This window comes from Loxodonta africana, chromosome X, assembly GCF_030014295.1.
Source record: "Loxodonta africana isolate mLoxAfr1 chromosome X, mLoxAfr1.hap2, whole genome shotgun sequence".
Taxonomy (NCBI): domain Eukaryota; kingdom Metazoa; phylum Chordata; class Mammalia; order Proboscidea; family Elephantidae; genus Loxodonta; species Loxodonta africana.
In genome coordinates this window covers 157,609,969-157,634,947 of record NC_087369.1, presented here as the reverse complement: position 1 = coordinate 157,634,947, position 24,979 = coordinate 157,609,969, and the positions used below count along the sequence as shown (strand labels likewise).

Sequence of the window (24,979 nt, the reverse complement as noted above, 5' to 3'; positions counted from 1 at the left end):
CCATCACTGGGCAATTCAATAACACAGTTTTACTTTTATTATGAAACAACATGTCACTTTCATAAAAGGAAGTTAAAGCGGTAGCAGACCAAGGCCCCGCCTCCTTCGGGCCGGGCGGGGGCCACGCGCTCAGGGCCGTCCGGAGTAGCGGCGCTGCGCGTAGGTTGCGCCCAGGTAACGTGATCCAAGGGCTCGGTGGCCCGTGATATACACCTTTTTACCGCCCGCCGGCGCTGCGAGGGAAACTCCGGGTCAGTCCCAGACGCGGCGACTCCTCCTCCGCAGCCCCGGACAGTAGGCTGGCGGGCACCCTCAGGCAGGAAACTCATCTCAGACTGTGGTAGGCACTGATGCCCAGATTCAACAACCACTTCTGGAGTTGTTCCTGTCCTGCCAGTGAGAGGCATAAAAACACCTGGGAGCCTGCGCTGGAGGGCTGGCACCCAAAGTGGAAGACATGATCAGTCCTTCTGTGTCCAGCCCCTCTTTGCTGGTGGACCACCGTGCCCCACACAGCAGCCCTTAGCCCAGGCGTCGCAGCACTAGTGTGAGTGGCCACCATTGCAGCAGCAGTCGCCATGCTAATGGTTTGGCATCATCACTTGGTACAGAGGAGCCTTGTGCTATTTTCAGTTGGAGTTGTCCTAGTGTTGGTGCTCAACCTGCCACAGATACAGAGGAATGTCATCCTTTTCCCTGAAGAAGTGTTTGCCACAATCTTCTCTTCTGCCTGGTCTGTTCCTCCCTGTTGTGGGACAGCAACTGCTGTTGTAGGCTTGCTCTACCCCTGCATCGACAGTCATCTTGGAGAACCCCACAAGTTTAAGAGAGAGTGGGCCAGTGTAATGCGCTGTATCGCAGTTTTTGTTGGCATCAACTAAGAAAGTGCAAAATTGGATTTTGCCAATAATGTTCAGCTGCACTGGGTTTTGGGTCCTTGACTTTAGCAGCCGTCTCTGGGCCTCTGGTGGACATTTGATCGTTCAAGAAGTGGTCTTGGGCTTGGAATTACCATAGCGTTTCTAGCCACTCTGATCACTCAGTTTCTCGTATATAACGTTGTTTATCAGTATACATCCCCGGATTTTCTCTATATTCGTTCTTGGCTCCCATGCATATTTTTCTCAGGAGGTGTAACAGTAGGAAACATAGGACGACATCTGGCTATGGGTGCTCCTGAAAAGCCACCTAGTGATTGAGTCTTCAGACCCACTGATTCTGAAGAATAAATACGATTTGGGAAGAAAATCTGTACGACTGGACTGTGACAAAGATGATCTGTTTCCTAAATAATCTGTTTGGATTGGGCTGACTATATAAATGTCTCCTAGGAAAGTGTTCACTATTTTAGAGTGATGAAGTGGAAACAGTAACCACTTACCTTGAAATCTGACCTGGGTTCACCGTGCTGGTACCTGTCTGTGCTCTGCGACCTGTGATCCAGCATGTGGGTGGGAATCCAGGCCAGAGGCAGTTCCCGAAGTGTTAGATTTCATTTATGTTATTAAAACAAGTTGCCATATTTCAAAGCCTTGAACTAAAAATGACCAACTCTTAGGTTTGTATCAGTCCCCAAAGAAGACAGGTTGATGGTGCTAACAAAGACAAGTATGGTATAATAATATTTATCCAAAAGTTTTTAAAAATAGGGTCGTGTTAATTAAAAAAAAAAGCCTGCGTGGGGAGATTGTGTTCCAAGTGGGCTAGCGGCGCTGCGGCACCTACGCAGCCCCTCTCCCAGCGCTATATGAGCATGCGCATTCACGCTAGCGGCCACACTGAGGTACACAGCATCGGTGGGAGCTAGGTTTCGCCTACCCGTGGAGTTTTGTGTAGCCAATCTTACTAAAAGCAAAAAGCAAAGTCATAGTTCTACACTGGTCTGTTGAAATTTCCAACTGAGTTTATGAAATTGTATCCAAAATCCGTAATCACCTAAAAGTGAATACACCTCTGCTATGTATTTCAGTCTTAAAAAAACCCAGGGCTGTAGAGTCTTAGTGAGCCAAAATGATTTCTTTGATACTCCAGAATAGAGATAACTTTTTTTTTCACAGCCCTATAGAATTTGCATCTGTGATTGCCTTGTAAAAACAGTGCGTATGTCACATTAAACATTTGGTGTTTCTAAATAGTCAATTATATTGGCTGAGCACAATGTATTCATCTAATGACCTAGACCATTCAGACCTAATTTGCAAGCGTTGGGTCTTAAACTTCAAGTGCAATGTATATGAAAACCAGTCTGAGCCTTCTATTCTCTTAAAATATATATTTTTTAACGTATGGGATGTTAAAGAGAGGGGTTCTGCATTCATTTCAGTGCTGCATGAAGGCAAAATTTAGCAATAATTTCTTTTGGCTGCAGAGTGACTTTATTGTTGCACTTCCACTGAACCCTGTCCTTTGAGATACTCGTTTTGTAGTTTTAGTATACTTTTAATTTTTACTTACAAATTTACCTTTCTGTATTATGCAATTTAAATGTTTTTGGTTTGTTTTAAATTCTGTTACAGTGGCTTGATTAAAAGACTTTCCTTTTAAATAAAAGTCACCAGTCAGCAGAATGGAAATTTAGAGTACCTTGCCTGTGAGTATTGATGTATGCATTTGATTTTGTTTATATGATGATCCTTGCTGGGTTGTTTTGAGAAAGATATATTGGGGGTAAATCTTATGATACTACACCTAATTTGTTTTAAAGGAAATTTGTTTAAAAGAAAATGCATCATTCTGAACTTTGGAATGACCCCTTATAAATTTTCTGAAATAGAAAATGAGTGGTTATGTAAAAAATTTTTCAGTGAACATGTCAGCGTTTTACGAAAAACCAAGTTATTAGAAGAAAGCAGTGGATGAATCTTTAAAATATACTTGATCATGTGCAAACAATAAGTATTTTTTTCTCTTCAGCTGGAAATCTCTGTTAGAAATAATGTAGCCAAAAAAATGTGAATCTGAAGGATTTCTTTGCCAATAATTAATAGCAAGTGTATGAACCAAAGTGATTTGGATTTGTAAAATAGTATGAACAAACTTTGAACTCTACCAGATTTGAACATCTAGTGAGATTCACATTCAGACTAAGTTTTCAACATTGTGTTCTTTTTGCATTCATTTTTTACTTTTATTAAAGATTAGAAAACCAAAAAAAAAGGAAGTTAAACTGTATGAAATACTAACCAACAAAAGTCTTGACCAACATCATAAATGCAAAACTGACAGAGCAGATATATGTCCACGTGTTCCAACTTCCCTGCTCTTTTCCTAATACCGCATTGACTTTTCAGAGGAGATAGTCACTGAGGTGGATGGAGAAGAGAAAAAAGCCACCAACACCAGAACACAGTTTCCCTCTTTCCTGACTTTGACTGGGGCTATCACTACAGGCCAAATGCTTTCATTTGCTCTGACACTTCTGAAAGTTTTCTCCTGCTATCAGATGTCCACTGAGGCCACAGAGCCACAGAGCTATCCTTGCCATTCTCAATAAATAACAGTTTTGAAGAACCTTCAGATCTTTCCACAGAGCAGTCAGGTGTATGGAGCAGTGGCTAAGCTGCCATAAAAATGAGCCCCCTTTCAGACCTGGAGCAGTGTGGTACCAATTTCAAAGCCTCCAGTTCACATAATGCAAATCAAAGAAAGGCCATTTACCACTGCTCTGCATTTTCTACAAAGAGATGGTTACCTGGATGAGGGCTCAGACTTCCTCCCTCATCATTTCTTTCTATATCTCAGCGTTGAGAGGATCAGTAGAAGGAGCTACATCAAGGGCTTAGAAGGTCCCTAGATCTGGTTTAGCATTCAGGCCTTTGCTGCTTGGAATTCCTGGACAGCAGATATTATGCGGATAGATGCTGGGGGGAGAGGTAACTAGAGTGAGGTGCTTCTCCTGGACCAAAAAGGGAATATTTTCTTCCTGTTCCAGAGTAAATTTCCCTACATACTGGCCTTGACTGTTACTATAGATAAAAAGATAGACATAGAAACTGCCCCCGCCGTAGTAATTCTCTCTGAGCTCCCTTCAGGGGACCTGAATACTCTTCTCTTCCATCTCTCCTGGTAGAGAACTATGTGAGGTCCTAACGGCTATCATATATTTCCCAAGGACCTGATACTTGAAGAATATAGATCAATGAGCATGGGAAACCTCTGAGTATTCAGATATACATGGATGGACGGACGGATGGACGGACGGACGGATGGATGGACGGATGGATGAATGGATATATGTACACACAGATAAAATATACAGGTATAGATATCTGATAAATATGTTTTCATCCATCTATTTATAAACACCTCAATATGTATCAGTCTTGTGCTAGGCACTGATGATACAATGCTGAATGAGACACACAACTTGGATTCCTTTCAGTGAAGCATGGCATTAACATCTCGTAATCTCCCAGTAATGAGAGTCCTATCATTGATGAGTTATGATTTCATATTCTTTCACCCTTTCTAGGGTCAAGCTCCATATAACGACTTTATTCAGACTGGGGACACAAGACAATCTTCCCTTGCCCTGTGGAGTTTCTGGTGTCTAAGAAGGCTTGACCGCCTGCTAAATTTTCTCTTGCATATGATGCAAGTATAGGGCTGCTCACCTGTGTGGGTTCTCTGGTGTTTAATAAGATGGGAGTTCTGAATGAATCTTTTCCCACATTCATGACATTTAAAGGGTTTCTCTCCTGTGTGGATTCTTTGGTGTGTGTGGAGATTTGTGTTATGACTGAAGCTCTTCCCACACCATGAACATTTATGTGGTTTTATCCCTTGGTGTATCATTAGGTGCTTATTAAGATCTGAACTCCATCTAAACCTCCTATCACACTGTTGACATTTATAGGGTTTCTCCTCAGTGTGAATTCTCTGGTGATTAGTAAGGTCAGAACTCACTCTGAAGCTTTTCCCACATTGCTGACATTTAAAAGGTTTCTCCCCTGTGTGGTCTTTGTTATGAAGATCCATACATTTCAGCACCTCTTGTTTACACATTGACTGTTTACTTCTTTTCTTCCCTGCAAAATTCTGACACTGTTTCCTCACCATGCTTGTACCACCATGATTTTCTTTGCCAGCTGTTTTCCGGGGAGCTTTCACTTCGACCTTTTTTGATATTTTGCCTCCCAGTGCTTGTATTTCTACCTCAGAAAGAGATGTAGGTTGATCATTTCCAGTGTCATTTTGGAGCTTTAACCCTATTGGAAAAAACAGAAGAATCAATCATGTGTGTCCCAGTGCAAGAAAACCACAGAACTGGAGAGAAAATCCCACGATAACTAATCTTTTAAAAATACATAAACAAGTAATTTCTAGTCTGTCTAGACAAGATGGCACAGATCCATTTCTCCCTGCTCCTCTCAGCTAAGCATTACTGCAAACCCAGGAAATAATGAAGAGAAAACAAAGGAGAACTCTAGAAGTGGTAATAAGGAGACAAACTGGTTTGGGACCCCAGGACTAGAAGAAGAATATGCCAGCTCCCAACAGAAGAAGGCAACCCAGATTCAATGTTTCCCGACCCCCAAACTAACAAGAGAATACAGTCCAGGTGGTTTCATTCCTCCCTTGGACCAAATGGGGGCCCCTATGACAATGTCAGGCAAGCCCAACACCACCAGCAAAGGGAATCTATCTGGACTCCTGCTTAGAGAAAATGGCAGGAGAAGTATTCTCTTTCCACAATGGGCCTGAGACTCCCAATCCCCAGTCGAAAGCTACCACGGAGTATGGGCAGAACTAGCAAAAGGGACATACACATATCAAGGCCTGGGACTCCATTTCTCCAATAAGAGACAAGAGGGCCGGGAGGCAGTTCCTGCATGAGGGAGCTAGCCAAAACAAACGGCCCAGCTCAGGAAGCATCTCATCCATCTGGGCCTGACACTACCTTTCCCCACCAAGAGATGCTCAGTGGCCTGGCCTGCGAAAACATCTTCCACCCTGTCAGGAAGCACCAGCAAGGACCAGTAGGAACCCCTGTGCTGGTACCAGATAAACCAAGCAGACCAAAATAATACTGCAAAGGCTCTGAAAATTAAACTGCCATTGGACTCATGGCCACAATATTAGGGAAGAACATGCATGATAAGCTAAAACAAAGTGGCTGCCTGCTAAAATAAAAGATTTAAATAAGATTCAGTCTCTCCTACATAACAGACAAGATGATCAGTATACAATCTAAAAATCATCACACATCAGATGAAGAACCAAGAAGATCACAAGTTAAGTGAAAAAAGGTAATCTGATCAATACTACAAATCAGTAATTGAAGACAACAGGAAAATCTCTAAACATATAAGAATGAAACAACGTAATTCTAAATAACCCATGTCTCAAAGGCAATTTTAAAAAATACAGCTGAATGAAAATGAATTACAATATATCACATTATGTGGGATACAACTCAAAAACAGGACCTGGAGGGAAATTTATAGCACTAAATGCTTACATCAGAAAAGGAGAAAGGCCTCAAATTAATAACCCAAGTTCTTACTTCAAAAAACTAGAAAAAGGAGAGCAAAATAAACACAAAGCAAGTAGAATAAATGAAATACTAAGGCTCACAGCAGATATCACAAAATAGAGAAATCAATGAAAGAAAAACCCTGCTGTTTGAGGTGAGGGAAGAGAATTAATAAAACATATCAGTCTCTAGCAAGAGAGAAAAGAAAAAGTGGAGAAGAAATAAATCACCAGTATCATGAATGAAATAGAGGATATCAAACACATCCTGCAACCATTAAATAATTAACAAATTTTACAACAAGCTTTACTATCATATATTTAATATCTTAGAAGATATGAACCAATTTCTTGAAAATTTCAAACTACCAGAAGTCAACAAATATGAAATAAGTGAACTAAGCAACACCAGAACCATTAAATAAATTGAATTCATAGTTAAACTTTCTTGAAAAAAATATTCAGGAACAAATGGTGTCAATGGAGAATTCTTCAAAACATTTAAAGAATCAACACCAATTTTATACAATCTTCTCCAGAAAACATAAGAGAAGGAAAAACTACCCAATTCATTTTATAAGCCCAATATGAACCTGATACCAAAACCAGACAAAGATAGTACCAAAAACAAACACTACAGATCAATATCTCTCATGACATAGATGCAAAAATCATTAACAAAATATTGGTGAATGGAATGCAACAATGCATAAGAAGAATTATATACCATGATCAAATGGGATTTTGCATTTTGGGAACACAAGGCTGAGTGAACATTTAAAATTAATGTATTCCACTCTAACAACAAGCTAAAAAATCATACACTTATATGAATTTACAGAGAAAAAGCATTTAACACAATCCCACATTAATTCATGATAAAATGTCTTAAGTTAGGAATAGAGGATGATAATATCAACTTGATAAAGAGCATCAACAAAACACCTACAGCTAACTTCAACTGTAATGGTGAAATACTAAATGGTTTCAAGCTGAGGTCAAGGCTAAGGCAAAGATGTCTGCTCCCAACACTCTTATTCACCATACACAAGCTAAAGAAATGGAAAGCATTGCATATTACACAATGGTCCATATAGAGAATCCCAAGAAATTTATAAAAAGGAAAACCCTCCTAGAACTAATAAGTGAGGTCAGTAATGTCACAGGATACAAGTTCAAAACACAAAATTCAATGGAATTCCAATACACAAACAATGAAGATGCAGATAACACCAATACATGAAAAATGAAGATGCAGAAATCAGAATTAAAATCACAATACCATTTACAATTGTTCCAATAAAAAGGAAATGCTTAGGCATACACTTTAAAAAACATGTAGAGGAGCTGAATGCCGAAAATTACAAACAACGGATGGAAGAAACCAAAGGCCTAAATAAATGGAGAGGCATATCGTGTTTGTGGATAGGAAGACCCAACATAGTAAAGATGTCAACTCTCCCCAAACTGATGTATAGGTTTAATGTAATACCTATCAAAATGCCTGCAAAGTTTCTTGTAGACATACATTTATTCTGAAATTTATATAGAAAAGTATGGGCCCTAGAATAGCTAAAACCATCTTGACAAAGAATCAAGTGGGAAGAATCACTTTACCCAATACTAAGACTTATGGAACGGCTACAGTAGCCAAGACAGGGCAGTATTGCCGAAGGGATAGACAAAAAGACCAATGGAATTAGGACAGAGAACTCAGGAATTGACACAGACAAATATGCCCAACTAAATTTGAAAAACCCCACGTGTCTGTCACTTTGTTGTACTGTGGGGGCTTGCATGTTGCTGTGATGCTGGAAGCTATGCCACCAGTATTCAGATACCAGCAGGGTCACCCATGGAGGACAGGTTTCAGCTGAGCTTCCAGACTAAGACAGACTAGGAAGAAGGACCCGGCAGTCTACTTCTGAAAAGCATTAGCCAGTGAAAACCTTATGAATAGCAGCGGAATATTTTCTGATATAGTGCCGGAAGATGAGCCCTCCAGGTTGGAAGGCACTCAAAACATGACTGGGGAAGAACTGCCTCCTCAAAGTAGAGTCGACCTTAATGACGTGAATAGAGTCAAGCTTTCAGGACCTTCATTTGCTGATGTGGCATGACTCAAAATAAGGAGACACAGCTGCAAACATCCATTAATAATAGGAACCTGGAATGTATGAAGTATGAATCTAGGAAAATTTGAAATTATCAAAACTGAAATGGAACACATAAACATCAATATCCTAGGCATTAGTGAGCTGAAATGGAATGCTATCAGCCATTCTGAATTGGACAATCATATAGTCTACTATGCTGGGAATGAAACTTGAAGAGGAATGGTGGTGCATTCATTGTCAAAAAGAATATTTTAAGATCTATCCTGAAATACAACACTCTCAGTGATAGGATTATATGCATACCCTACAAGGAAGACCAGTTAATATGACTATTATCAAATTTATGCACCAACCACTAAGGCCAAAGATGAAGAAATTGAAGATTTTTATCAACTTCTACAGTCTGAAATTGGTCGAACATGCAATCAGGATGCACTGATAATTACTGGTGATTGGAATGCAAAAGTTGGAAACAAAGAAGAAGGATCGGTAATTGGAAAATATGGCCTTGCTGATAGAAACAATGCCGGAGATCGAATGGTAGAATTTTGCAAGACCAACAACTTCTTCATTGCGAATAACTTTTTTCACCAACATAAGTGGCGACTATACACATGGACCTCACCAGACGGAACAAAGCAATCAAATCAACTACATCTGTGGAAAGAGACAATGGAAAAGCTCAATATCATCAGTCAGATCAAGGCCACGGGCCGACTGTGGAAAAGACCATCAATTCCTCATATGCAAGTTGAAGCTCAAATTGAAGAAAATCAGAGCAACACAAGAGACAAAATACGACCTTGAGTATATTCCACCTGAATTTAGAGATCATCTCAAGAATAGATTTGACGTGTTGACCACTAATGACCAAAGAGCAGATGAGTTGTTGAATGACATCAAGGACATCATACATGAAGAAAACAAGAGATAACCAGAAAGACACGACAGAAAGAAAGACCAAAACAGATGTCAGAAGAGACTCTGAAACTTGTTCTCAAACGTCGAGCAGCTAGAGTAAAAGGAAGAAATGATGAAGTAAAAGAACTGAACAGAAGATTTCAAGGAGTGGCATGAAAAGACAAAGTATTATAATGACACATGCAAAGAGCTGGAGCTAGAAAACCAAAAGGGAAGAACACGCTCGGCATTTCTCAAGCTGAAAGAACTGAAGAAAAAATTCAAGCCTAGAGTTGCAATAGTGAATGATTCTACGGGGAAAATATTAAACAATGCCAGAAGCATCAAAAGAAGATGGAAGGAATATACAGAGTCATTATACCAAAAACAATTAGTCAACGTTCAACCATTTAAAGAGGTAGCATATGATCAGTAACTGATGGTACTGAAGGAAGATGTCCAAGCTGCACTGAAGCCGTTGGTAAAATACAAGGCTCCAGGACTGACGGATTATCAATTGTGATCATTCAACAAACAGATGCAGCACTGGAAGTGCTCACTCATCTATACCAAGAAATATGGGAAGACAGCTTCCTGGTCAACCGACTGGAAGAGATTCATACTTATGACTATTCCCATGAAAGGTGATCCAACTGAATGTGGGAATTATCGAACAATACCATTAATATCACATGCAAGCAAAATTTTCCTGAAGGTCATTCAAAAGCGGCTGCAACAGTATATCGACAGGGAACTGCCAGAAATTCAGGATGGATTCAGTAGAGGATGTGGAAAGAGTGATCTCATAGCTGATATCAGATGGATCCTGTCTGAAAGCAGAGAATACCAGAAAGATGTTTACCTGTGTGTATTATTGGCTATGAAAAGGTATTTTTGTGGATCATAACAAATTATGGATAACACTGCGAAGAATGGGAATTCCAGAACACTTAATTGTGCTCATGAGGAACCTTTACATAGATCAAGAGGCAGTTGTTCAGACAGAACAAAAGGATACTGTCTGGTTTAAAGTCAGGAAAGGTGTGCATCAGAGTTGTGTTCTTTCAACAAACCTATTCAATCTGTATGCTGAGCAAATAATCTGAGAAGCTGGACTATATGAAGAAGAGTGGGGCATCAGGATTGGAGAAGACTTATTAACAACCTGCGTTATGCAAATGACACAACCGTGCTTGCTGAAAGTGAGAACCACTTGAACCACTTACTGATGAAGATCAAAGACCACAGCCTTCAGTATGGATTGCACCTCAACAAAAAGAAAACAAAAATCCTCACAACTGGACAAATAAGCAATATCATGATAACTGGGGAAAAGATTGAAGTCACCAAGGATTTCATTTTACTTGGATCCACAATCAAAAGCCATGGAACCAGCAGTCAAGAAATCAAAAGACGCATAGCATTGGGCAAATCTGCTGCAAAGGACCTCTTTAAAGTGTTGAAAAGCAAAGGTGTCACCTTGAAGACTAAGGTGCGCCTGACCCAAGCCATGGTATTTTCAATCGCATCAAAGCTAGACAATGAATAAGGAAGACCTAAGAAGAACTGACACCTTTGTTTTTTTTTTAATAATATTTATTTTTTTTATTGAGCTTTAAGTGAACGTTTACAAATCAAGTCAGTCTGTCACATATAAGCTTATATACACCTTACTCCATACTCCCACTTACTCTCCCCCTAATGAGTCAGCCCTTCCAGTCTCTCCTTTCGTGACAATTTTGCCAGTTTCTAACCCTCTATACCCTTCTATCTCCCCTCCAGACAGGAAATGCCAACACAGTCTCAACTGTCCACCTGATACAAGTAGCTCACTCTTCCTCAGCATCCCTCTCCAACCCATTGTCCAGTCCAATCCATGTCTGATGAGTTGTCTTCGGGAATGGTTCCTGTCCTGGGCCAACAGAAGGTTTGGGGACCATGACCGCCGGGATTCCTCTAGTCTCAATCAGGCCATTAAGTCTGGTCTTTTTATGACAATTTGGGGTCTGCATCCCACTGATCTCCTGCTCCCTCAGGGGTTCTCTGTTGTGCTCCCTGTCAGGGCAGTCATCGGTTGTGGCCGGGCACCATCTAGTTCTTCTGGTCTGAGGATGATGTAAGTCTCTGGTTCATGTGGCCCTTTCTGTCTCTTGGGCTCATAGTTATCATGTGACCTTGGTGTTCTTCATTCCAGTGGGTTGAGACCAATTGGTGCATCTTAGATGGCCGCTTGTTACCATTTAAGACCCCAGACGCCACCACATTTCAAAGTGGGATGCAGAATGTTTTCATAATAGAATTATTTTGCCAGTTGACTTAGAAGTCCCCTTAAGCCATAGTCCCCAAACCCCTGCCCTTGCTTCGCTAACCTTTGAAGCATTCAGTTTATCCATGAAACTTCTTTGCTTTTGGCCCAGTCCAGTTGAGCTGACCTTCCGTGTATTGAGTATTGTCCTTCCCTTCACCTAAAGTAGTTCTTATCTACTAACTAATCAGTAAATAACCCTCTCCCACCCTCCCTCCCTCCCTCCCTCATAACCAGAAAAGTATGTGTTGTTCTCAGATTATACTATTTCTCAAGATCTTATAATAGTGGTCTTATACAATATTTGTCCTTTTGCAACTGACTAATTTCACTCAGCATAATGCCTTCCAGGTTCCTACATATTATGAAATGTTTCACAGATTTGTCACTGTTCTTTATCGATGCGTAGTATTCCATTGTGTGAATATACCACAATTTATTTAACCATTCATCTGTTGATGGACACCTTGGTTGCTTCCAGCTTTTTGCTATTCCAAACAGAGCTGCAATAAACATGGGTGTGCATATATCTGTTTGTGTGAAGGCTCTTATTTCTCTAGGGTATATTCCGAGGAGTGGGATTTCAGGGTTGTATGGTACTTCTAACTTTTTAAGAAAACGCCAGATAGATTTCCAAAGTGGTTGTACCATTTTACATTCCCACCAGCAGTGTATAAGAGTTCCAATCTCTCCGCAGCCTCTCCAACATTTATTCTTTTGTGTTTTTTGGATTAATGCCAGCCTTGTTGGAGTGAGATGGAATCTCATCATAGTTTTAATTTGCATTTCTCTAACGGCTAATGATCAAGAGCATTTTCTCATGTATCTGTTAGCTGCCTGAATATCTTCTTTAGTGAAGTGCATGTTCATATCCTTTGCCCACTTCTTGATTGGGTTGTTTGTCTTTTTCTGGTTGAGTTTTAACAGAAACATATAGATTTTAGAGATCAGGCGCTGGTCGGAGATGTCATGGCTGAAAATTCTTTCCCAGTCTGTAGGTAGTCTTTTTACTCTTTTGGTGAATTCTTTAGATGAGCAGAGGTGTTTGATTTTTAGGAGCTCCCAGTTATCTGGTTTCTCTTTGTCATTTTTGGTAATGTTTTGTATTCTGTTTATGCCTTGTTTTAGGGCTCCAAACGTTGTCCCTATTTTTTCTTCCATGATGTTTATCGTTTTAGTCTTTATGTTTAGTTCTTTGATCCACTCAGTTAGTTTTTGTGCATGGTGTGAGGTATGGGTCCTGTTTCATTTTTTTGCAAATGGATATCCAGTTATGCCAGCACCATTTGTTAAAAAGACTATCTTTTCCCCAATTAACTGACACTGGGCCTTTGTCAAATATCAGCTGCTCATATGTGGATGGATTTATATCTGGGTTCTCAATTCTGTTCCATTGGTCTATGTGCCTGTTGTTGTACCAGTACCAGGCTGTTTTGACTACTGTGGTGTATAAGAGGCTCTAAAATCAGGTAGAGTGAGGCCTCCCACTTTCTTCTTCTTTTTCATTAATGCTTTACTTATCCGAGGCTTCTTTCCCTTCCATATGAAGTTGGTGATTTGTTTCTCTATCACATTAAAAAATGTCATTGGAATTTGGATTGCAAGTGCATTGTATGTATAGATGGCTTTTGGTAGAATAGACATTTTTACTATGTTAAGTCTTCCTATCCATGAGCAAGGTATGTTTTTCTACTTAAGTAGGTCCTTTTTAGTTTCTTGTAGTAGTACTTTGTAGTTTTCTTTATATAGGTCTTTTACATCTTTGGTAAGATTTATTCCTAAGTATTTTATCTTCTTGGTGGCTACTGTGAATGGTATTGATTTGGTGATTTCCTCTTCGATGTTCTTTTTGCTGATGTAGAGGAATCCAAGTGCTTTTTGTATGTTTATCTTATAACCTGAGACTCTGCCAAACTCTTCTATTAGTTTCAGTAGTTTTCTGGAGGATTCCTTAGGGTTTTCTGTGTATAAGATCATGTCATCTGCAAATAGAGATAATTTTACTTCCTCCTTGCCAATCCGGATGCCCTTTATTTCTATGTCTAGCCTAATTGCTCTGGCTAGGACCTCTAGCATAATGTTGAATAAGAGCGGTGATAAAGGGCATCCTTGTCTGGTTCCCCTTCTCAAGGGAAATGCTTTCAGGCTCTCTCCATTTAGAGTGATGTTAGCTGTTGGCTTTGTATAAATATAGATAGATAGATGATAGATGATAGATAGATAGATAGATAGATAGATAGATAGATAGATAGATAGATAGATAGATAGATAGATAGATAGATAGATAGATAGATAGATAGATGCCCTTTATTATGTTGAGGAATTTTCCTTCAATTCCTATTTTGCTGAGAGTCTTTATCATAAATGGGTGTTGGACTTTGTCAAATGCCTCTTCTGCATCAATTGATAAGATCATGTGGTTTTTGTCTTTTGTTTTATTTATATGGTGGGTTACATTAATGATTTTTCTAATATTAAACCAGCCTTGCATACCTGGTATAAATCCCACCTGGTCGTGGTGGATTATTTTTTTGATATGTTGTTGAATTCTATTGGCTAAAATTTTGTTGAGGATTTTTGCATCTATGTTCATGAGGGATGTAAGTCTGTAATTTTCTTTTTTTGTGATGTCTTTACCTGGTTTTGGAATCAGGAATATGGTGGCTTCATAGAATGAGTTAGGCAGTATTCTGTCATTTTCTATGCTTTGAAATACCTTTAGTAGTAGTGGTGTTAACTCTTCTCTGAGAGTTTGGTAGAACTCTGCAGTAAAGCCGTCCGGGCCAGGGCTTTTTTTGGTTGGGAATTTTTTGATTACCGTTTCAATCACTTTTTTTGTTATGGGTCTATTTAGTTGTTCTACTTCTGATTGTGTTAGTTTAGGTAGGTAGTGTTTTTCTAGGAATTCATCCATTTCTTCTAGGTTTGCAAATTTGTTAGAGTACAATTTTTTTGTAATAATCTGATATGATTCTTTTAATTTCAGTTGGGTCTGTTGTGATGTGACCCATCTCGTTTCTTATTTGGGTTATTTGTTTCCTTTCCTGTATTTCTTTCGTCAGTCTGGCCAATGGTTTATCAATTTTGTTAATTTTTTCGAAGAACCAGCTTTTGGCTTTGTTAATTGTTTCAATTGTTTTTCTGTTCTCTAATTCATTTAGTTCAGCTCTAATTTTTATTATTTGTTTTCTTCTGGTACCTGATGGATTCTTTCATTGCTTGCTTTCTATTTGTTCAAGTTGTAGGGACAGTTCTCTGATTTTTGCTCTTTCTTCTTTTTGTATGTGTGCAGTTATTGATATAAATTGACCTCTGAGCACTGCTTTTGCTGTGTCCCAGAGGTTTTGATAGGAAGTATTTTCATTCTTATTGCATTCTATGAATTTCTTTATTTCTTCCTTAATGTCTTCTATAACCCAGTCTTTTTTCAGCAGGGTATTGTTCCGTTTCCAACTATTTGATTTTTTTCCCCTAATTTTTCTGTTATTGATTTCCACTTTTATGGCCTCGTGGTCTGCGAAGATGCTTTGTTAATATTTTGATGTTTTGGATTCTGCAAAGGTTTGTTTTATGACCTAATATGTGGTCTGTTCTAGAGAATGTTCCATGTGCGCTAGAAAAAGAAGTATACTTTGCAGCTGTTGGGGGGAATGTTCTGTATAAGTCTATGAGGTCAAGTTGGTTGATTGTAGCAATTAGGTCTTCGGTGTCCCTATTGAGCTTCTTGCTGGAAGTCCTGTCCTTCTCCGAAAGTGGTGTGTTGAAGTCTCCTACTATAATTGGGGAGGTGTCTATCTCACTTTTCAATTCTGTTAAAGTTTTTTGTGTGTATCTTGCAGCCCTTTCATTGGGTGCATAAATATTTAATATGGTTATATCTTCCTGGTCAAATGTCCCTTTAATCTTTATGTAGTGCCCTTCTTTATCCTTTGTGGTGGATTTAACTTTAAAGTCTATTTTGTCAGAAATTAATATTGCTACTCCTGCTCTTTTTTGCTTCTGGTTTGCTTGATATATTTTTTCCATTCTTTGAGTTTTAGTTTGTTTGTGTCTCTAAGTCTAAGGTGTGTCTCTTGTAGGCAGCATATAGACAGATCGTGTTTCTTTATCCAGTCTGAGACTCTCTGTCTCTTTATTGGTGCATTTAGTCCATTTACGTTCAGCGTAATTATAGATAAGTATGTGTTTAGTGCTGTCATTTTGATGCCTTTTTGTGTGTGTTGTTGACAATTTCATTTTTCCACTTAGTTTTTTGTGCTGAGACGTTTTTCTTTGTAAATTGTGTGTTCCTCATTTTCATAGTAGTTGAATAAGATGTGTGGATTGTATATCAATATCAGTATCAATAAGTGGGCTGCGATAATATAGTTTTCTAAAACGTTACCATCACAGGTCCTCTATGTATTATTTATTTTATATATAAATGTGAGGCTACAATTATCTAAATAAAAATTTCAATTAAGAAATACAGGAACAGAATATTCCAAAGTTGAGCCCTTATAAGGTTCTTCACATGTGTACATTTAACTCTAAGTTATTCTCCAAGATTGTCTTTGTACTCTTGAAGACCTTGGATCTATGGTTCTTTCCCTTGCTCAAAACAGAACGTTTTGGAATTAGGGTACAAACATAATGCTGTGAGAAGAAAATCTTAAGGCTGTGGACTGCCATCTTAACAGTGAATTGGTCCACTAATTCCAGACTATTTCAGGAAGACAGTGACCCTTTTGAACTTTTTTTTTTAACCCAAGCGATTTAACGGGTAAACTCTTGATAGATTATCTAGAATATACTCTACTGTGGTTGTGGGAGAATATACAATGAGAGAGCTAAAAAACAAATCTAAGGTGTAGAGATGAAAAAGATATGGGAATCCAGTATATATTGTCTATCTTCTGTCACCAGGAATACCCAGTTTAGACCACGGGGAAACTAAGCTCCAGAGGTGGCAGAGAATATGTTCTGGTTTATTAATGCTTTAGGAATACACACTCTTGTGCTGAATGAGGCCAGGTCCAGTGGAACCAGCTGGAAGGTCTGTAATTGGGTTACATATGGACAACTGGTTCCTACAATAATTACACTGAATTTATTTAGCATCTAAGCATGATGTACTGGCTAGGAGAGATTTGTAACATTCCCTAGAGCTCACTGGTTCACATCCTAGTGGAGGGGACAGACCAGAATCACTTGAGCAATTTTTCAAACTATGGGTCTCTGGGTGGTGGTCACTCAGGCATCCCATAAATACGTATTGAGTGTCTATAGTGGATGAGGCACTGCTCTAGATTCTGGGGAGAGCAGTGAATAAGAGTGAGGAAGATAAAGTCTGCCATTCTCATGGAACTTACGTTCTATTGGGAGACTCAGAATCTAGGGACAATGAATATATAAATGAAGTAATGAATAAAATAATGTCAGAAAGTGAGAAATGTTTTGAAGGACACTGAAGTAAGGTAAAAACAGAATAGTGACTGGTTTGGGGTGGAGTTATTTTACATAAAGAGATATTCAAACAGCAACCTGAAAGAATGGAAAAAGTTTAGAAATGTGAAGAGGTGGAGTGTAAGTGTGCCAGGGAGAGGAAGTGGGAAGGAAGAAATGAGTTAGTGAGTTCAAGAAACAGCAAGAAAGTCACTGCAGCTAAACAGGGCTGAGTATGGGAGAGAATGGTAGGAGAAGAGGGTATACAGGGAAGTAGGGAACAGATCAAGTAGGATCTTGTGGACTTCGGTAAAGAGTTTGGATTTTATTCTGAATGTGAAGAGAAGGCATCACAGGGTTCAAAGCAGGGAAAGCTCATGATCTGATTATATCTGTAAGAGACCACTCTGGCTGCCTGTGTGGAAAACAGAATGGAAAGTTGAGAGCAGAAGCAGAGGGGCCCCAGGTGGAGAGTTGTTGTTGTTGACTTGGGTTTGAGATAATGGTGGCTTAGACTAGGTAGGTAACAGTGGAAAAGGATGAGACATAGTTGGATTCAGGATACACTTTGAGGGTAGAACTAAGGAGACTTGCTGAGGGACTGGTTGTGGGGTGTGACAGGAAGAGTGGTACAAAGGACGACAATGAGGATTTTGGCCTAAGCGTTTGGGTGAATGGTGGTGCCGGTTACTAAGATAGGAAAGACAGGAGAGGGGTATGTTTGCAGGGCAGAAGAGGGGGGTAGATCAACAATTCTATTTAGAATAAGGAAGTGGAGCATGTGTATTTGGGAAACACTCTCCAGGTGGTCTGGATACATCTTTCCCCTTCCCCACACCATCAAGTTCTTAAAAAACAATCAGCTATTCAAAGAGTGGGACTCTCTCACAGGGATATATTCTACATAAACTGAGAACAGAATAGAACAATCAAATTCTACACAAAGGAAAGAGTGAATCTTTACCAAGACAGATGGCAGTCTCATAGAGTTCCTGCATCACCTCGTTGTAGAGGACCTTCTGAGTGGGGTCCAATAATTCCCACTCTTCCTGGGAAAAATTCAGGGCCACATCTTCAAAGGTCAACAAACTCTAAAGAAGAGAATGGGCTTTAGGTCAGTACTTGCTACTACACAAGTAGTCCAACCATCATCTCTGAGTTGTATGGTAGCCCACACACTGAAGAAAGTAACAGTACATGATAAAAAGAGAGAGTAGCCATGAAGGAAGAAGCCAGAGGGATCAGAGTAAACAGCATGGGAGATGCCCAATCCCCACTGTGCCAAGCCTGGTTACTTAGGGACAGTACCCGGGGTGAACACACCTCAGAGCACCTGCTGGGCAGTGTGGGTCATGGGCAACAGGAAAAGATCCTAAACCTGTGGAAGACTATGCTGGGGACCTATGGTTTCAGGGCCAGTCTCAGCTGTCCTAAGGGAACAATAGAAGAGTGACCCAATATCCATCTCATTCCTCATGAACTGCCCACCTCCCCAGTAGTCCCACCTGTATCCTATTTCATTGTATATGTCCGGAATCTTTCTTCTCACCTCATTCCTCCTTTAATCAGATTTTCCCTGAAAGTGTTGGACCAGGGCCACAGCCTCCTCGATGCTCTGTGGATGATGCTTCTGTATCTGGGTCTGGAGCTCCCTGGGCAGAATGGCCAGGAACTGCTCTAGCACCAGTAGTTCCAAGACCCGCTCTTTGGAGTGGATCTCTGGCCTTAGCCACCGATGGCATAATTCCTGAAGTTGGCTGACAACCTGGAGAGGTCCAACTGCTTCAGGATAGTAGAAGCTCCGGAAGTGCTGGCGAGAGCTCTCAGGATCGAGACTATTTGTCTGTGGGGTGAATTTCTTACTCTCACTGGAGCTCTCTTTCACAGATCCCTTAGTCTCCAACACAGACCTCATCTGGGGGTTCCACCAACATGCAGCCACCTTGAGAACTCCCATCATCATTTTGCTCTAGGAATAATTTTACTCCTGTGTGTGACAATCTGCTGGAACCACCTTTGACAACTGAGGCCCCTTCAGGTTTGGTACAAAATCAGTGAAAAGGTCTTCTTCATGAGGATACTGAGGGAGGGCAGAAAAAATAGTACATGTCAAAAAGAAAGCCATAGGAGGTTCCGGCTAAAATGGTGGCTTAGACTGATGCACTAGAACATTCCCCTACAACAAAGACTTGAGAAACTAAGTAAAACAGATAACAAATAATGACCTCAGATCCCTGAACATCAATCGTAAGCCTGAAGAATTGGACCGAGCACTGATTGGAAGGAGAGATAGAATGAAAATAACAAGAACATGGAGATTCACAGATTGTCTGAACCCAGACTGCCAGCTGTTATGGCATGGTCATTTGGGGACAGCAACAAGAAGCATCCATCAGTGAAGAGCCCAGGGAGGTAACTTCACGGAAACACAGCAGGAAGCAGTGATGCCGAGTAGATAAATCTGGAAAGAAATGAATGGCTGTACTAACTGCTCATGCCAATGCAGAAGGTCCACACTGTTCCTCAAGTTCCTAACCACTCGACACATGGCACCTCACATCAGGCAAGAGACCTACTCTTGCACCTTCATGCAATCATCCAAGGAAAGATATACATGCCTAACAACAAAGGACCCCTGTGGGTGTATGACCCACTATACCCACATGTGAGAGAGGAAATCACACCCAGCCAACTGGCAGCACCAAAGTCATACATAGACCAATATCATAAAACAACAGCAACTGAGGTAATATAAAGGAAGGTGGACAATTCAAACAGAAAGGGAAAGAACTAAGTTCCTGATTTATCAAACAAAAAAAGTAGATAAAAATGACAAACTCTCTGTTAACCCAAACCTGAAACCATTCCCAAAGCTCACTCTTCATACAAAGATTAAACAGGCCTGTAATTTTTCTTTTTTTATAATATAAAAAATAATACACGTGAGAAATGTGCTTCTTAGTTCAATCAAATATATGAGACCAAATGGGCAACTCCTGTCCAAAAGCAAGATGAGACGGCAGGAAGGGACAGAAACTGGTCGAATGGACACAGGGAAGCCAGGATAGAAAGGGGGAGTGTGCCATCACATTGCAGGGATTGCGACCAATGTCATAAAACAGAATACGTGTAAATTCTTGAATGAGAAATTAACTTGAGCTGTAAACTTTCACCTAAAGCACAATTAAAAAGTTGAGCAACAACTGGAAAAAATGACAAATGTACAATCCATAAAGACATATATAATTAAATAAAATAAAATGGCAATGTTTCAAAGACAGCAGTCAATTACAAGTCATATGAAGAGGCAGGAAAAGATGGCTCAAACAAGTGAACAAAATAAAAAGACAGAACAGCTCTCTGAGGAAGAACAGATAGTGGAACTACCTGACAAAGACTTAGAAAAAAAAAAAACTAGTATTAAGGCTCCTCAAAGAGATCAAGGAAAACAGAGAAAGAAAGTTTAGAAGAAAAAAGCAAACTCAATAAAGAAACAGAATCCTTACCAAAATAACTAGAATTTCGGAAACTAAACAATAAAATAACAGAAATAAACAACTGATGGAAGGATACAGAAGTAGAATTGAAACAATGGAAGAAAGAATCAATGAAATGGAGGACAAAACTTTGATATTAATTTTTATGAGGAACAGTGAAAAGACTGAAGAAAAACAAAGAAACCCTAGGGATTATGTGGGACACCACCAAAAGAAATAATATATGCAAATTAGGAATTCCAGAACAGAAAGGAAAAAAAAAAGAATACAGAAGGAATTTTTGAAGAAATAATGGCAGAACACTTCCCAAGAATCATGAAAACGGGAAGATGTCCATCCAAGAAGTTCGATGAACCCCATATATGATAGACCTCAAGAGAAAGTCACCAAGACATATCATGATCAAACTTTCCACATCTAAAGGCAAAGAAAGAATTTTAAGAGCAGCTCATGAAAAGTGAAATATCACCTTCAAAGGGGACTCAATAAGACCAAATGTTGATTTCCAGTCAGAAATTATGCAGGCAAGAAGGTAATAAGATGACTTATACAAAGCCCTGAAATTAAAAAAAAAAAAACAACCCTGTCAACAAAGAATTATATATCCAGCAAAATTGTCTTTCACAAATGAGGGCAAACTTAGGACATTCTCAGATAAACAGAAATTAAAGGAATTTATAACCACCAGACCAGCCCTATGAGAAATATTAAAGGGAGCCGTTCAGAGAGAAAACCAATGGCATCAGACAACGACCTGAGATAAAGACACATGACAGCATCACAAGATACCAAGCCAGGTAAAGATATCACAATAGTAAAAAAAAAAGTTATAAAATTGATTACAGGGACTCCAACATACAATGGTGTAGTTTTAGAACTTCCACATGGTGAAAAAGCTGAGGCTAAAGATAAAAAAGATTTTTTTTAATATAGGATTTTAAATCTAAATGTTAAGGTAACCACAAAGAAAATTGATAAATCTATCTACTAAAACAAAGAAGAACAAAAAGACTCAGTAAACACAAAAACAACAATAATAAAGGAACCAAACCAAACCCATTGCCATCAAGTCAATTCCAACTCATAGCAACCCTATAGGACAGAGTAGAACTGTACAATAGGGCTTCTAAAGCTGTAAATCTTTATGGATGCAGGCTGCCAAATTTTTCTCCTGCAGAGTGGCTGGTGGGTTCAAACCACCGACCTTTTACTTAGCAGCCGAATGCTTTAACCTCTGCACCATCAAGGCTCATAATAAAACAAAGGAAAAAAATTCCATATACAAAAGAACTCAGCACAGAAAGAACAAAGAAACCACAAACACCACAAAAAAAAAGTGTAACAAAATGGCTGCAGTAAGTTCTTCCCTGTTGATAATAACACCAAATGTAAATGGATAAAATGCTCCAGTCAAGAGACAGAGAGTGGCAGAATTGATTTAAAAAAAAAAATGACCCATCAATATGTAGTCTACAAGACATGTACCTTAGGTACAAAGACATACATAGGTTAAAAATGAAAGCATGAAAAAAAAAAAAACATACCAAGCAAACTGTAACCAAAAGAGAGCAGGAGTGGCAATATCAGGCAAAATAGACTTCAAGTCACAATCCATTATTACAGACAAAAAAAATTATAGAATGATAAAAGGGGCAATTCACCAAGAAAATATAACAATTATAAATATTTATGTACCCAATGCCAGAGGCCCAAAATTTATAAAGCAAACTCTAACAGAATTAAAAAGAGAAATAGAGAGATCTACCACAATAGTAGGAGATTTCAATATACCACTTTTGACAATAGATAGAACAACTAGAAAGAAAATCAATGAAGATATACAAGATCAGAATAACACTATTAACCAAATGGACCTAACAGACATATATAGAACACACCACCCAACAGCAGCACAATACACACTCTCCAATGCTCATGGAACATTCTTCAGAATGTAGGTCACAAAGCAAACCTCAACAAATTTTTAAAAACTGAAATCATACAGAGCATGTACAGTGATCAATAACAGAAAGAGTAAGAAAAAATAAACACATGGAAACTAAATAACACACTGCTGAAAAACTATTGGGTCACAGAAGAAATTAAAAGTGAATTTAAAAAATACTCAAAATCAAACGAAAATGAAAACATAACATAACATAGCAAAACCTATGGGACATGGCAAAAGCAGTGCTCTGAGGGAAATTATAGCAATAAATGTCTGAATTAAAAAAGAAGAAAGATCCAAAACCAATAATTTAAGCCTACAACTCAAACAAATAGAAAAGGTAAAGCAAAAGAGGATCAAAGCTACCAAAAGAAATTATAAACATCAGAGCAGAAGTAAATGAAGTAGAAAACAGAAAAACAATAGAAAAAATCAACAAGACCAGAAGCTGGTTCTTGAATGGATCAATAGAATGGACAAACCAATGGCTACACTGACAAAGGAAAAAAATGAGAAGATGCAAATAACCAAAATAAGAAACTAAGTTAGAGACATAGCAACATAGCCAAACAAGATAAAAAGGATCATAACAACGTAACAAAATACAAGTAGTCCCCAACTTACAATGTATTCCAGTTACCATGAACCTCACTTACAACAGTCTTTTTTTTTAATTATACTTTACATGAAGGTTTACAGAGCAAATCAGTTTCTCATTAAAAAATTAATACACACATTGTTTTGTGACATTGGTTACCAATCCCACATGTCAACATTCTCCCCTTCTTGATCTTGTTTCCCTATTACCAACTTTCCTGTCCCCTCCTGCCTTCTCATCCTTGCCCGTGGTCTGGTGTACCCATTTAGTCTCATTTTGTTTTATGGGCCTGCCTAACCTTTGGCTGAAGAGTGAACCTCAAGAGTGAATTCAGTACTGGGTTAAAATCTTATCTGAGGGCTATACTCTCGGGGTTTATCAAGTCTCTGTCAGGCCAGTAAGTCTGGTCTTTTTTTGTGAGTTAGAATTTCGTTCTACACTTTTCTCCGCCTCTATCCAGGACCTTCTGTTGTGATTCCTGGCAGAGCAGTCAGTGGTGCTAGCTGGGCACCATCTAGTTGTACTGAACTCAGTCTGGCGGAGGGTTGATGTGGTCTATTAGCCCTTTGGACTACTCTTTCCCTTATATCTAGTTCTCTTCATTTTCCTTGCTTCTGAAGGGGTGAGACCAGTGTTCTGTCTGCTAAAAGGCTTTTAAGACCCCAGACGCTACTCACCAAAGTAGAATGTAAGCCATTTTCTTTATAAACTATGTTATGTCAATTGAGCTAGACCCAAGACCATGGTCCCCACAGCCCTCAGCCCAGCAATTCGGTCCCTCAGGGAGTTGGGATGTATCTATGGAGATATATCATCAAAAAAAAATGTCAAAATCTATCCTGAAGTACAACACTGTCAGCGATAGGATAATATCCACACACCCACAAGGAAGACCAGTTAATACGACTAGTATTCAAATTTATGCACCAACAACTAAGGCCAAAAATGAAGAAATTGAAGATTTTTATCAGCTGCTACAGTCTGAAATTGATCAAACATGCAATCAGGATGCATTGATAATTACTGGTGATTGGAATGCAAAAGTTGGAAATGAAGAAGTATTGGTAGTTGGAAAATATGGCTTTGGTGATAGAAACAATGCCGGAGATCAAATGATAGAATTTTGCAAGACCAATGACTTCTTCATTGCAAATACCTTCTTTCACCAACATAAACAACAACTGTACACTTGGGCCTCCCCAGATGGAACACACAGTAATGAAACTGACTACATTTGTGGAAAGAGACGATGAAAAAGATCATTATCATCAATCAGAACAAGGTCCGGGCCCACTGTGAAACAGACCATCAATTGCTCATATGCAAGGTCAAAATGAAACTGAAGAAAATCAGAGCAAGTCCACAAGAGCCAAAATATGACCTTGAGTATATCCCACCTGAATTTAGAGACCATCTCAAGAATAGATTTGATGCATTGAACACTGGCGACCGAAGACCAGAGGAGTTCTGGAATGACATCAAGGACATCATACATGGAGAAAGCAAGAGGTCACTGAAAAGACAGGAAAGAAAGAAAAGACCAAGACGGATGTCAGAGGAGACTCTGAAACTTGCTCACGAACATCGAGCAGCTAAAGCAAAGGGAAGAAATGATGAAGTAAAAGAACTGAACAGAAGATTTCAAAGGGCGGCTTGAGAAGAAAAAGTAAAGTATTATAATGACATGTGCAAAGAGCTGGAGATGGAAAACCAAAA

General features: G+C 39.2%; 1 protein-coding gene and 1 pseudogene across 1 annotated transcript; one reads left to right on the top strand and one right to left on the bottom strand.

Moving 5' to 3' along the window:
- Nucleotides 1-350: 350 nt before the first annotated feature.
- On the top strand, nt 351-1,588 carry LOC100661486 (insulin-induced gene 1 protein-like; annotated as a pseudogene).
- On the bottom strand, nt 761-24,657 carry LOC100666588 (zinc finger protein 75A). Its single transcript, XM_023539482.2, is given in 4 exon segments — nt 761-5,217; nt 16,334-16,431; nt 18,185-18,311; nt 18,599-24,657. Coding segments are annotated over 4 exon segments (1,530 nt in total). The 5' UTR covers nt 19,184-24,657; the 3' UTR covers nt 761-4,497.
- Nucleotides 24,658-24,979: the final 322 nt, after the last annotated feature.